Consider the following 15,065-nt stretch of genomic DNA (forward strand, 5'->3'; position numbering starts at 1 on the left):
ATATTAAGTCGGAAAGCACCAATCTATTTCAGGATTAGTGAGAGCCCAGGCTGAAAATCAATCTCCTAAACTCTGGGGATACATCCTGCATCATCATAGGGTCTGTCCTTCAAGTCCATTGGTGCCGTGAACAACATGAAATCACTCACCTATTAAATCACACACCCTATCGAATCACACCCCATTTATAAAAATCAACTGGTTCTTTGATTAACTAATATTAAGGATAGGGTAATTAGTCACCAAGTTTAAAACATCTAATTCACAGATACCGAGCTCAAAGTATGTTTGTACTAGAAGATTTCCATCGTAATTTGTCCCTTTGGCTTCCCTTTAAACATTTTTACAAAGAGTTTAGATCAGTAGTCTCAAAGAACATACGGTAGCTTAATCTAGAAGTCATGTCTGATATTTGGAATCTAAAATCATGGCCTGCATGCAGAGAAATGCATGTACCAAATGACCTGATAGCTACAAAGCAGTCAAACGAGAACTAACACAGCAAAGCCTACCAGAGTCAACTTCAGAAATACAGAGCAGGGGCAACTTTGAAAGTCTTGGAAACCCAGTAAGAATTTTGTTTTAGTGCCACAGACAGCAACAGAACACAGCAGACAGGGATGGAAAGTAGAAGCACAAGAAGAAACAATACAGGTCTTTTTTCACACACTACTACGTTAAAAAGAGCTAGACTACACAGAATTGTTTTTAATTGAGAACTTTTTCTCCTTACGTACATTTGCTGCAATTGTGGTAAATTTACCATGTCCAAGAAATCACTATCCCAAGTGTAAGGATAAGGTGTAATGTTCTGTTTCTTATTTTCTAAAAATATTCTGTATTAAAGGGTTAACTAGAAATCTAAAACTGCCATATAAAAATGAATTTCATTCAGTTCTAAGATACAGTATCACTCTTTCTTGTTTCTCTCTACATAAAACTCCACAAATATACACAGCAGGCTTATTCATTATTATTTTGCAGGTGTCCTTCAAAGAGTGAATGGTTAAACTTGGTACAGCCATACTGTGGAATAATACTGAGCAATGAAAAGGAATACACAACTTGGATAAATTCTGAGGGAATTACTTTGAATGAAAAAAGCTGAAACTCAAAGGATTATACACAGTATAATTCCATTTTTTTACAATGACAAATTTGTAGAAATAGAGAACATGTGAGTTGTTGCGAGGTACTGGAGGGAGGTGTATGGGAGGGAAATGGATCTGGCAATTAAAGGGCAACATGGGGATGAAAATGTTCTGTATCTTGACCATAGTGGTAAAAACATGAACCAATACAGGTAAAAAAAAATTGCACAGAACTACACCCCCCCACACACACCAAATGACCATAAGTAAAACTGGGGGGATTTGTGGACCATATAAATGTCTATGTCCTGATTGCAATATTACACTATAGTTTTCAAGATGTTATTGTTGGGGAAAAAGAGGCAAAGGGACATGAGATCTTTCCTTATTATTTGTTACAACTGCATGTATTTTAAAATAAGTTTAATTAAAAATGATTTTAAGGGAGCCTGGGTGGCTCTATTGGTTAAGTGTCAGACTTAGCCTCAGGTCATGATCTCACGGTTGGAGCCTTGCATCGGGCTCTGTGCTGACAGCTCAGAGCCTGGAGCCTGCTTCAGATTCTGTGTGTGTGTGTGTGTGTGTGTGTGTGTGTCTGCCCTTTCCCCACTCATGCCCTGTGTCTCTGTCTCAAAAATATATAAAATATTAACTTTTTAATTAAAAAATGATTTTAGATCAAAAAGCAATAAAAGAATAGTAAAATTTGGTACTTTTATGTGTCTTTGTTGTATGTCTCTGTCATTTACTTATGTACTTATGTTACAACACCCTAGTTTATACCCAACTGTACATTTCTAAAACTTCATTTGGTGGTAATGACCGATAACCTATAAAATGGTACAGAGACTTTGGGGAAGATCCAGGTTCTGTCTCTATTTTCCTTCCTTAAATAGTGCAAATTTTAAGAAAAGATGCCATGCTAAACTTTTGATTCAGTCAACAGACATAGTAACTTTATTCTTCTTAGTTTCATGCCCTTATCAGCTACTGACCTCTATCTATAGCTGGGATGACATATTTTATTCATATATAATACTTTTTAGTTCTTACTTGTAATTCTCTTGCACATTATAGATTTTGAATAACACTGATGTGTCCACTGAGCTTTTTAAAAGTACCCTAGCATACAGGGTTCACATATATTTTAGCAATTTTACCATAAGAAAATGACTTTTTTTTACTAGTTATTCCTCTATTCTACATTATCATTTTATGTTTATAACCTTATTTTGACCTTTCCTATTCTACTCATCATGTTAAAATTGTACTTACTTTACTTCTCCAAAGGTTAGAATAGGGATTTAAATGCCATTTATTATAATTTTTATTACTTTATTATCCCCATAAAAGTCAAGCATCACCATCTTCCTTTGTCCATTTTTGGTGTTGATATAAAGAAGCATTTTGTGGGGCGCCTGGGTGGCTTAGTCGGGTAAGCGTCCGACTTTCGCTTAGGTTATGATCTCACGGTTTGTGGGTTCGAGCCCCGCGTCGGGCTCTGTGCTGACTGCCAGCTCAGAGCCTGGAGCCTGTTTCAGTCTGTGACTCCCTCTCTCTCTGACCTCCCCTGCTCACACTGTCTCTCTCTCTCTCCTAGAAATAAATAAAACATTAACAAAAATAGGTTATCTGCAATATTAATATTAAGGAAGCATAAAATAAAAAGAAGCATTTTGTATTTTATGTTATGTCCTTCTTTGACTTGCATCATATTTTTTCTGATTTGCGTTTTCTAATTTGATCTCTATCATTAAGTTTTAATTTCCCTTTCTGTGTCATTGTCACAATTTTTATTAAAATAGCTATTTAAGGGGCACCTGGGTGGCTCAGTCGGTTGAGAGTCCGACTTCGGCTCAGGTCATGATCTCACAGTTCGTGGGTTTGAGCCCCGTGTTGGGCTCTGTGCTGACAGCTCAGAGCCTGGAGCCTGTTTCAGATTCTGTGTCTCCCTCTCTCTCTCCCCCTCCCCTGCTGATGCGCTGTCTCTCTGTCTCTCAAAAATAAAAAAAACGTTAAAAATTTTAAAATAGCTTTTTAAGCACTTACAACTACTTCTTTATTTTCATCAATAATGATAGGCTTTTTAATGTTCTACTTACATTTCTCTGATAAACTACTAGATTCCCTGGATGCTGTTAGATTACTCCAGGAATCTGCCTCCAACAACACTGATATAACTGATTCCAGAATCTCAAATCTTAATCAGATTAAACCATATTTTATATGGCATATTCTTAAAATATCACAGCAATGGCACATTGGAGGCACTTTATTCAGGAAGCCATATTTTTATATGGCATAATTTTGTTCTTAAAATATTACTCTACTGAACAGCCAATTACTGATGAGGAAATCAAACTTGACTACTAACTAAAATTTATTAACTCTCTTTATCCTACCTTCCTAATTTCCTGGTTTGTTTATTCTACTGTGTAATGTATCTTAGTAAACCCTTTTAAGTATCTTATGGAACAAGCCTCAAACCACGTAGATGGACAGATAAGGCAGAGAGAATCTGTCAAACAGGCAGCAATGGATATTGCTCTTTCAAAGTAAGCATCAAAGCCACTAAACAACGTTGAGGTCCTACAGGGTATGGGAAGCTCTGCAAATGGCGTGGCAGGAATAAAAGACAGTGGTAACAGTAACAGTAATGCCTGCAGAATTTTATGGGGCCCCCTACACATACTCCTCTTGTCTGTGACTTTGGATTCTCCCTTCTTCTTTATGGGGCTTGATTAGGTGTATCCTAAACTAGATTCTCCATTCTGGCTTTTGTATCTGACTTTATCCCTGATTACTGTTATGGCTCTGAGTTTTACCCTTACCCCATGTGCTCTAGGTTGTACCTTATCTCCAGATTAGTATTTTAGGGTCAGCTCAAATTTATGGTCTTGTAAAAATAACAGTACTTTTATTTTTTAGTTCTTTAATTTATTTAATGAATATTGAGTGAGACCCACATTGTGCTAATTGTTAAAGATTCAAAGACAAGTACAATAGGTTCTTTGCCCTAAATTATCAGTGTTTCTCTGAGGACAAATGGTAGAAGCCTTCTAAACGTCAGGCTTCTTTCTTCAGGCCATCCAAGTGTTAGGGTTTTCCCAACTTCTCTCTATGGGGATATTGCAAACCAGTTGGATCAAAACAGCTCCCAATTTCCCAGTTTCCAGACCAAAACAGAATATGTTTCTCTGTGAACACTAATCTTACTTTATCAATAAGAATGTGTGCTTAAGACAGATAAGAATAAAGGAACATGGATGGATGCAATGTGGACTCATGAACCAGACATTACCTTGGATTCTGCTGCTACTTAGTGTTCATTCAGGGGGGACCCTATGAACTGAATCTGAAATACCTCTACATCATTACACACTTAGCATAGCAGTGGCACATTGAAGGTACTTTATTCTGGAATGGGTGGATGAATGGATGGATGGAGATGGATGGATGCTTTTTCCATGAACTACACACTCTTGCAATCATTTCTGGCCACCAGAATAACTGAATATCAGTTTGAATCTCATCTATCAAGAAATTTTATCCAGTCCTTGTAGTTGAAAGTAATCATTATACCTTCTGAATTCATAGTTTGTTCTTTAATCTCTCCCTGGTTATGCTTTTATTGTAATTATTTAAGTATACAGTTGCCTTTAATGAACTGCAAATCTTTTAATATCTGGAAGTTTATTTTATTGAACCTTGTTCTCCTCAACACTTAGCATCCTGCCTGGCAAGGAGCAGTCACTGAATAAATAATCTGTGCACAATTCCACTCCCTAATCAATAATCTTGGATCACTGTCCCATATTCAGTCAGTATTTAGAAAATATCAGCATATTATTCATGACATTTAACAAATACTTACTGAGCAACTACTCTAGGCTAGCAAGAACCTGGTTAAAATTTAATCACCTTGACATTTGCTCAACATGTCAAAAACATGAATTTATCAAATGCTTGTTTTCTCATAAACAGAGATATAGCTACTGACCCCAAAATGACTTTTTTTAAAAAAAGGAATATATTTGCATCTAATAAATAAAATGATAGTCTTGACTAATAGTCATCTGGTAAGGAATGGAAGCAAAGTAGTCTTTCAGGATAGAGTATACAGACAGGAACTACCGTAGCATTTAAAGTTCTGTCAGAATGTGATGAAAGGTCTCAGAGAATTGGCTTTACATTCATGGTTTGTGGGAAAGGAAGAGCTTGTACATGCTGGCCTCACAGGGTGAACTGTCTTTCATAAGCACTGACAATGATATGGAAGAGAATTTCTAAATGTAGGCAACTTTGCAAATGGGGAAATCGAGGCAAAGAGAAAATACATGACATCTAAGAGTCCAAGCAAATAAAGGATCAAGTCTCCCCTCAAATACTGTTCCAGCTTCCTTCAACCCATCTTTACTTCAAGACTATTTCAATACCCTTCATTATAGAAAATCTATTTCTCTATTTAATTAATCTAATGGTTTTGATTAAAAACTTGTGATGTTTATCCAAAACAGCAAACCCACAAGGCAAATGAGGACACTGAGGAATTCCTTCAATTTGTATTCCAAGAAAGTTGAGGAAACTCCAGTTACAGCATGTACCTGACTAACCACTTACAGGCAAATATATATATACATATAATTAAACATTATATTAAAATATATTTATATTAAAATATTATATTATAAATGATATATACTACATACACATAAGAAAGACAGATTAATTTTTTTTATTTTTAAATGTTTTTTAATGTTTTATTTATATCTGAGAGAGAGGGAGACAGCGTGAGCAGGGGAAGGTCAGAGAGAGAGGGAGATACAGAATCTGAAACAGCCTCCAGGCTCTGAGCTGGCAGTTAGCACAGAGCCCGACGCGGGGCTCGAACCCATGAACCATGAGATCATGACCTGAGCTGAAGTTGGATGCATAACTGACTGAGCCACCCAGGCGCCCCCCCTTTTTTTTAATTTTTAAAATGTTTTATTTATTTCTGAGAGAGAGAGAGCGCACGTAGGAAAGAGAGATTTAATCAGGCTAAACACCAAGTATTTTGCTCAAGTTTCTGGCTGCCCCCAAAGCATGGAGCCCATTTTATTACTAAAATAAATGTTTTGGGTTTATTGTACAGGCACAGAAATGTTATCATGGTGTATGTATTTCTTTTTTTAAATTAATTTTTTAATGTTTATTTTTGAGACAGAAAGGGAGAGACAGAGTGTGAGCAGGGGAGGGTCAGAGAGAGAGGGAGGTACAGAATCTGAAGCAGGCTCCAGGCTCTGAGCTGTTAGCACAGAGCCTGATGTGGGGCTCGAACCCACAAACTGTGAGATCATGACCTCAGCTGAAGTTGGACACTCAACCAACTGAGCCACCCAGGCGCCCCTGTATGTACTTCTTTTTAAGGTTAATCCCTACTCAAAACATCAAAATAAAGGCAAAAAAGACTTTGCATATATGGAATTTTAGATAGAAACTACAGGATCTCAGCAATAGACTAGTTACTGTGGCAAAACAAAACAAATTATTATTACCATATTCATGTAACAGTGAATATATGGCAAGCAATGTTCTACAATCTTTGTGTATGTGATTTCCTTTAATTACCTCAAGAACTATGAAGTAATTATGACTGTTTCATGCAGATGAAGAATATAAGACTAAAAAAGGTAAAATAACATGTCCATGGCTACAAGATTCATGAATAGAAGGTTGTAATTCAAATATTTTTCTGACTTTGAGGTCACATTCTTCACCACTGTATTCTAATGCATTCAGTCTTCATAATAAGCCCATTTATTATTCCCACTTAACAGATGAGATAACTGAGGGTCAGGATTCAGTACCTCTTGAAGAGTAACTCTCATCTATGGAATGACCCAATTAAAATTAAATCAGGGTCAATGAAGTCCTTCTGCAAATCACTCACACTGTGCCACTAACAATCATGGTTGAGACTCTCTTATAAAGTTGCTATCCTTTACTATTATTTATTTCCAAATTATTTACTTGAATAAAAAGAGAAGACAAGCAATACCATCTGCCTCATTCCTACCATAATCAAAAAATACAAACTAAAAGATAAAAAAACAGTAAGCTCTGATTGGAAGTATAAGAAAGTGAGCCCTGAGTTATTTTAGGTACATCCAGTAACCTCCATATACCTTCTCCCTGTGGACTTACAGCAGCATATGGCTCCTCTCCTTGCAGTTCAGGCTCTTCTGTTTACTCGGAACCTCTAGGTTACAATATGTTCTGTAATCACTAATAAAGACCACCTGCCTCTTGAGAGATTCAGTCTAACAAAATGGAGAGACCTAATTGTTCAAATTCACTCTCAGACAACACGCCCTTCATGCATGGACTGAGACTACTGAATAGAAAACCTAAGTCAAACTAAACAATTATACGAACTGATTGTAGTTGCTACATTAAGAACATATGTTAGTTCCATCATAAAGAAAAAGAAGCAATAATATTTGGAACAATAAAGACACGCTTTTGAGGAAATAAAACACCTCATAATTTTCCAGGAAAAAGAAAAAAAATCCTCTGCTTGTTTTAAAAATTCTTTCACTCCACTAAGTTACATTCAGAGCAAATCTGTCACACTCATATATGCTTCATCATATACCGTCTGTGTATGAAATCGTCCTATGGTTGAATTCAGCCAGAAAAACTGGCTCTTTGAAAAGAAGCAGAATTCAATCCAATAACTGGCTGATAAATGCTTACTAATGAGAGTGTAAAATCTACTGTAAATCTGGTTTAATAGACTGAGGAGAGATGGAGTACACGGGAGCACAGGGAAGAGTATCCTTCCCTGGCCCTCAACACAACCAGCAGCAGCAGCCAGGCCAGATTAGGAGCATCTGTCTGGGCTGCTGCTCAGAGACACTGCAGGCACCTTCATCCACACACCTGCCTCACTGCGCTAGCATTGAGTGTCGGGCTATCCTTCCAGTCTATGAGGACCCTGAGAACCACATATCCCCTCCAGTCCCAAAACTTAGCACAGAGCATGTGCACAGAAGAAATCTATCAAATCCATTCAAAAAATAATTGCCTAGCTGACATTACTTAGCCATATGCTATCATTCAGAAAGTTTACATTCATCTTACATAAAGGTTACTTTTCAAGTGTAGATAGATTTTCTAAAGTATTAAGGCCAATATTAAAGATAAGAAGAAACAATGGGCTATGGAGACAAATGGTCAGCATTTTGATGAAGAGATTCTCTCAGAATTTTCTGAAGCAAATTCAAGTGCCTCTATAATGAGCAGTGTTTTACTCACAACATCGATTATCATGTCTCCCACTGGCCATATAGACTCACAAGACACTGGATTAAGAATAGGTAATGTTTATCGATTCTCTGTGTGCCAAGCTCTGGACTAAATGCTTCATTATATTATTTCATTTAATTCTTATTACAATCATATAAAATAAGTGCTAATAAGTGTCCATTTTACAGATGATAAAACTGAAGCAAAGCATTTGTTTGGTGCCTTGACTAATATGTAAGCAGAACTTTATTTTTTTTACAAATAGTTTATTGTCAAATTGGTTTCCATATAACACCCGGTGCTCATCCCCACAAGTGCCCTCCTCCATGCCCATCTCCCACCTCCCCCTACATCCATCAGTCCTCAGTTTGTTTCTCAGCATTCAAGAGTCTCTCATGATTTGCCTCTCTCCCTTTCCCCCACCATTTCCTCCCTTCTTCTCCCCCATGGTCCTCAGTTAAGTTCCTCCTAATCCTCCTATATGTGCAAACATGTGATATTTGTCCTTCTCTGCCTGACTTATTTAGCTCAGCATAACATCCTCAAGGTCCATCCATGTTGCTACACATGGCCAGATTTCATTGTTTCCCACTGCCATGTAGTATTCCACGGTATAGATAAACCATATCTTCTTGATCCATTCGTCCATTGATGGACACTTAGGCTCTTTCCATGTTTTAGCTATTGTTGAGAGTGATTAAGCAGAACTTTAATAAATTGGTCACTTTCCAAGCACTCCCCACCCCACCTTCAAACAGGTCACTGATCGAAGAAGAAACAATTTGTCCTGCTAGACTCCAGAAGTCAACCCTGACTTACAATCTTTCCCCACAGTCTAATTTACTTACTTTTCTTCTGAGGGATACAATCTCTGTTTCAGTAAAGCTGGTACTGCTATATAGTTATAAATGGTCATAATCATGCATAAGAAATAACTCTTACAAATTGTTTTGATATATTTAATGAGCAATAACAGAATAATAAGCATAAAACTCTCATGCACTGTTAAACGTACATAAAAGAACAGCTTGAGATTAATATGAGGTTTTATAATAAATACATCATGCACATACATAGAAAGATGTGTGTGTGTGTATATATATACTTGTTTGTAAAAATATTTTAGGCATCTTAGTATAGTGGACATTTTTTCAACCACTGAACTTTGTTATGCACATCCTTAGTCATAGAATGTAATAGGCAGTTTGGCATTAATAAATATCAGATAAAAAGTAGCTAACCTATTTTAACCCTTATCAAATTCTCTTTGTCATGCTTAATTATTTTATTTCACATAGGTTCACTTTCAAAAGAGCTTTTGACGAAACTATTGATTTTCAGATCGGCATTAATGACTTGTAGACTTATCAAAAGTATGCTTCAGTATATGTTAATTTGGGTTGCGGAACAGTAGATAAGATTTCTTCAGGCTGCTGCATGTAGTTAACTGCAGATACATGGTCTTACAAAGCACAACAATAGTTAGAAATATAAGCTGTCTTTGTGCATTATTGAATGCCGAAGTGTGATAATTATCAGGAAGTCATTTCAGAGACAGTAGATCATAAATATCCTACTGTTATTATTTCTCATCATCTGCCTCCTTGTTGAAAACTTCAGTGACTGATGCAGAATAAGTATGCCACTTCAGGAGCTCTCTTTGGAGGTACAGAAGTAAAAAGCTGTATTAAAAATACCAACTTGATGTCTTTTGAATGGGTACAAACACAAGAAAGCACATGTGAGCATGTTACACACATACAGACAAGAATGATCTCCACCCTCGTGTACGTCATAAGCTTTTACTTTTAGCTAGGATAAGGGATGGCTAAGAAATGAGCTTAATTGTTCATTTAAGAGGTATACTAATTCTCACAGTGTTATGAAGGCTTTGAGAATCGAGAAGAGATATTTCATTACGGGAAAGACTGAAATACACATTAGAACAACAGGCAGTACACGAATATGTTTCTAGCTTATTTGAAGCATTTACAAAGCCCATGACTGCCTACAGAGGAAACACTAAGTCCCTGTAGATAGTCCTATTTTCCCATTGTCGAAGACGTGCTGAATGAATGAACGCCAATCCTCAGCTGAGACTATAGGGCACGTTCCTTATTTCTCTGTACTGGAAAGAGCCAGTGCGCTGATATCACAGGATGGCTGTTAAAATGTGAACTAATTCCTTACCTAGTGGTAAATAGGTGCTGCTCCAGTCACCCAACACCCTCATGCAGCCACTGACAGCCCTGCTCCCTTTCTGCACCTCCCTTATCTCTCAGGTTCAGGTTCAGCTTCCTGCTCCAGAGCCCCTTATAATTGGTGGGGGCCGGCACCACATAGCTCTCTCCAATGTCCCCGCAGACCCTTCCCCTGGGAGAGCCTCTCTGAAGGGCTGACACCATCCAGGCACAACTGATGAAGCCCCTGCACCCCACAGCCATCCTGCACGCTGCTCCTGCCAGGTCCCTGCCAGACCCAGCAGGAGGAGACTGAGCTCCTTGTTAGGTGACACCAGGACAGGCAAATGCCCAGCCACCTTTGGCACCACTCCCAGGCCCTGGGACCCTGCTTAAGCTGGGCTCTCCAAGTTTCCCTCACATGGCCTCTTCTAGGAAATACAAAACCTGTGGGTCTTGGGCCTTGATAGCACCCCAGGTAGGTAGGGACAGGAGGCAGCCCAAAAGGCTGTTAAAGGATCCGACCATCGCCTGTGTGTACATTAACTTGCTCTGGTGTGATTCAAAGAGGTTTGCAAATACAGATCATGATTCACTTCCATCCTTCAGGCATAGCCATAAGGTCTCAATTTCCAAAACAGCAAAGGTAAAATACATTTACTTTTAAGCCTACATGTAATCATTCATGGCACACTCTGTCATTCTTTTCCCACAACACACACACACACACACACACACACACACACACACACACACACAGAGTGTACCAACATGTAAACAAGTGAGTCTTTCAGAAAAGGGCAAAATTTCCCTAAATATAATACAGTCACTTAAAAAGAAATGAGATCTTTCATTAAATCCCTACATACCAGATTTCTCTACAGACATTTAAGATTTTCCATAACATTTCAAAGTTGAAGGAAGGATAAAATCAGACATTTTCTGAAAACTTAATTATAAGACAATCAAGTCTAATGAAATGTATATTTACAAACTTAAAGCATTCCTATTTGAGAATTATTATCCATTAATGCAAATTTACAGTGATACTTACTTTTAGATGAAGCTGATTGGTCCAATGCCCAATGATTTTGTATTCTGCACTCTTGTTGGTTATTTGATACTGGAAGATATCATAACGTCCAGGAGCATCTCCATTTTCATTAAAAGTGACAGGTGTCCCTGCACTGCCTATAAATGTTTAGAAAACAATGTTAATAAAGTTTTAGTAAGATAGCCCACTGAGCTTATTTTTCTCTAAGAAAGAATGGTAGATAAAAATATATTGTGTGTAGTAAGAGATATGAAGATTGTAATCCATACAAGGTCATTCTTGATAGCATAATATCTTCTACACAAAAAGAAGCCCAGACGTACATACAGGAAGAAGACATGCTTTATTATGCACATTAGAAAGTAAATGGTGAGTATCCAAGTTAGGCAATGTACATAACAGTTAAATAAATAGAAGTTGATAGGCTGAATATTCCATCCTCGCTACAGAGAATGACAGTCAATAGAGAAGAGTGTAAATGTCCTGAAGCATAACACCTACTATATAATATGAACTACAAACAACAACTCAAAATCTGGCAGAAGAACATCCTAGCCAAATTCTCTGGAGCTTTGCTTTATTCTGACCTGAACTCCACTCTGAAGCAGTTCCCTATTCAATTTCTCTTCTAAGCCACTGCTTCTGCTACCTCTGCCCAAGACTATATCAATGTAGGCCGATGTTGGGAACCTCTGAATGAGCAAGACAGTGATGGCTGGTAAGTCCCAGATCATAAAAGTTCCACCAATTCACTGGGGCAGGGCAGCAGGATTCAAGAGATAATAGTATTTTCTAAAGTCTCATTTTTCTAAGAAGCTTTCAACTTTTCTCTTAATAGCTTTTGCTCACTTTTACTTTTCCACTTATTAAGTGTTATATATTCTCAGGTTTTAAGAGGAGAAAGGTGGGATGCCTGGGTAGATCCGTCGGTTAAGCAACTGACTCTTGGTTTTTGCTCAGGTCATGATCTCAGGGTTCATGAGAATGAGCCACACGTGGGTCTCTGCATTGACAGCACAGACCCTGCTTGGGATTTTCTCTCTCCCTCCTTTCTGCCCCCCTCCCCTGCATGTGCACGCGCACACACACTCTCTGTCTGTCTCTGTCTATCTCTCTCTCTCTTTCTCTCAAAATAGATAGATAAGCATTTTAAAAAGTAGTAAGGGATTGCTGCCATGTTTTCTCATTCCATGTAGCCTCACAAGCTGAATAGACCTTCCTCTTCTGTAACAGCTTTTAGCTTCACCCATTTCCCTGCTTCATCTTGTTGGATTACTCTTTGCTAGCTCAACAAATTCGCTGGATACCAATAATCCCTTTTCTTTTCCCTATCTTCTCTCTGCAGGCACCTCCACTGAATTTCTTGTCATATCTCCTTCTTGCTGTCTTTTCCTATTGTTCTCTCCCAAAATATACACTACAAGTAATTATATATATCAACAATCCCATTTTTATGAGTTTATTACCTGAAGAGTTTTCAACGAATGCCAGTAATCACAAAATTCTAATTTTTTCAAGGTTTTTTTTAAATTTGTTTTTGAGAGAGAGATAGAGAGCAGTGTGAGCAGAACAGAGGGTCATAGAGAGAGAGGGAGATACATAATCTGAAGACAGGCTCCAGGCTCTGAGCTAGCTGTGAGCACAGAGCCTGATGTGGGCCTTGAGCCCACGAACTGTGAGATCATGACCTGAGCCAAAGTCAGACGCCCAACCGACTGAGCCACCCAGGTGCCCCAATAATCACAAAATTCTAAAACATTTAACTTATCAAACAACATGGATGACTTAAGACAATAACTTGCAAATAAATAAAATCACAGTCACACAACAGCAATTAGGGTAGTTTCCAAGTATTTAATCGAGAGATGTCTAATTCCCTCTGTTCCCTGGAATGTTTCTAAAATTTGGACACAGCATGAAATCTCTGATGGGATCACAGATACTTGGCATCTGCAAAACTGCTGAGGCCACAAGAGATGGTATAGCATGGAGGGGAGAGCACTGGTCTGAGAGTCAAGAGCTGCATGGCCATGCTAACTCCACCTCCCCATTTATTTCCACAACTTTGTATCTTTCTTTCTATCCAAGTGTCACTTGGGAACTTAACAATGTATATGAGCATGTGTTGAAGTCCTAGAAGAGCTGCCTGCAGTTAAATAATTATTATTATTATTATTATTATTAATTCACATGGGAAATGGTTTTATATATAAATCAAGAAAGAAATGAGGAATTGGGGAATAAAATAGGAGCTCTCCAATCAACTAGTACTATCTTAGCTACTCCACTCAAGTGGAAACCCATTCGCCATGCCTCACCAAAACAGAACTCCTAGTGACCTTGAGCAGGTTAACCTTTAAAACCAAGTTTCCTCATCTGAAAAATCAAGGTAATAATGACACTTTTATATAGAGTTGTTGTAAGAATTAAATGAACAAATACCTGTCAAGTGCACAGAACAATGCATGGGATAATTAGAGATTATTATTATGATTACTATTCACCCCTAAGTATTTCCAGTACACACCAATGCAGAGGAATAGATTAGATGCTAAAAATTCTTTAAGTGATATCTAGACAAAGGATAATGGAAATTCAAATGGGAAAGAGATTCCTGGATGGAAAAATACATATCTTTATAATCTTCACGTCAACATCATCAACAATTCTGACATCTATATACCACTTCAAAAAATTATCATGTCGTATTCTTCATGAATAAAGCAATAAATTGATTTCTCTAACTAAAATCCACAATGTTACATCCCTTACTGAATGACCTCTCATCTCCTACCACAGTAGTCTAAATCTATTTAAACTTGATGATACCTAAGATAGTAGAAAGCCACTCATGTAACATGTTCTCATGAATGTACTCTGAGTTACATATCATTCTTAGTATGCCAGCTGTTTCTACATCTCTTTTCTCCAACTTGACAAAGTCTATTAGAAAGCAAGTGAATGAGAGCTATATTATCACAAAAATAATAATTGTCTAACTGAATATTATTAACAACAAGTCACACTGAGCTTGACATTGTATTAAGAGGCATATACTAAAATGGTTAGGAGTGTGGGGTTTTGGAGCCAGATCACTGAGTTCAAACCCCAGCTCTGTCACTTATTAGATGTATGATCTCAGGTAAGTTACATAATTTCCCCGAATTTCATGTGTCTCATTTTTAAAATGTGTTAATAGTAGTTCCTACCTCAGAGGAGTATGTGAAGATTAAATGAATTAAAATATGTAAAATATTTAGTACACAGTAAACATTATATAGGTATCAAATGTTAATACTTATTATTAATTTCCCTTATGCTTTTATGGCAATGATGTGTGTGAGATCCAGTGTCCATATGAAAACATAGGAACTTCTCAGGGATCATATATGGCTTTTCTCAAGCCACCCTCACTAATCTAACCTTCATTCTCCTCTTTCTTTTTATTTT

General features: G+C 37.5%; 1 protein-coding gene across 2 annotated transcripts in view; it reads right to left on the reverse strand.

Moving 5' to 3' along the window:
• GRM8 (glutamate metabotropic receptor 8) overlaps positions 1 to 15,065 on the reverse strand; it is a 747,950-nt gene that overhangs the window by 129,242 nt on the left and 603,643 nt on the right. For both annotated transcript variants that reach the window (XM_039243493.1, XM_039243502.1), the window contains exon 7: positions 11,616 to 11,752. In XM_039243493.1, coding sequence (XP_039099424.1) covers positions 11,616 to 11,752 — 137 coding nt within the window. The remainder of the gene's footprint in view (positions 1 to 11,615; positions 11,753 to 15,065) is intronic.

Source organism: Hyaena hyaena, unplaced genomic scaffold (genome assembly GCF_003009895.1).
Source record: "Hyaena hyaena isolate Hyena2069 unplaced genomic scaffold, ASM300989v1 scaffold_8, whole genome shotgun sequence".
In the NCBI taxonomy this organism is placed as follows: domain Eukaryota; kingdom Metazoa; phylum Chordata; class Mammalia; order Carnivora; family Hyaenidae; genus Hyaena; species Hyaena hyaena.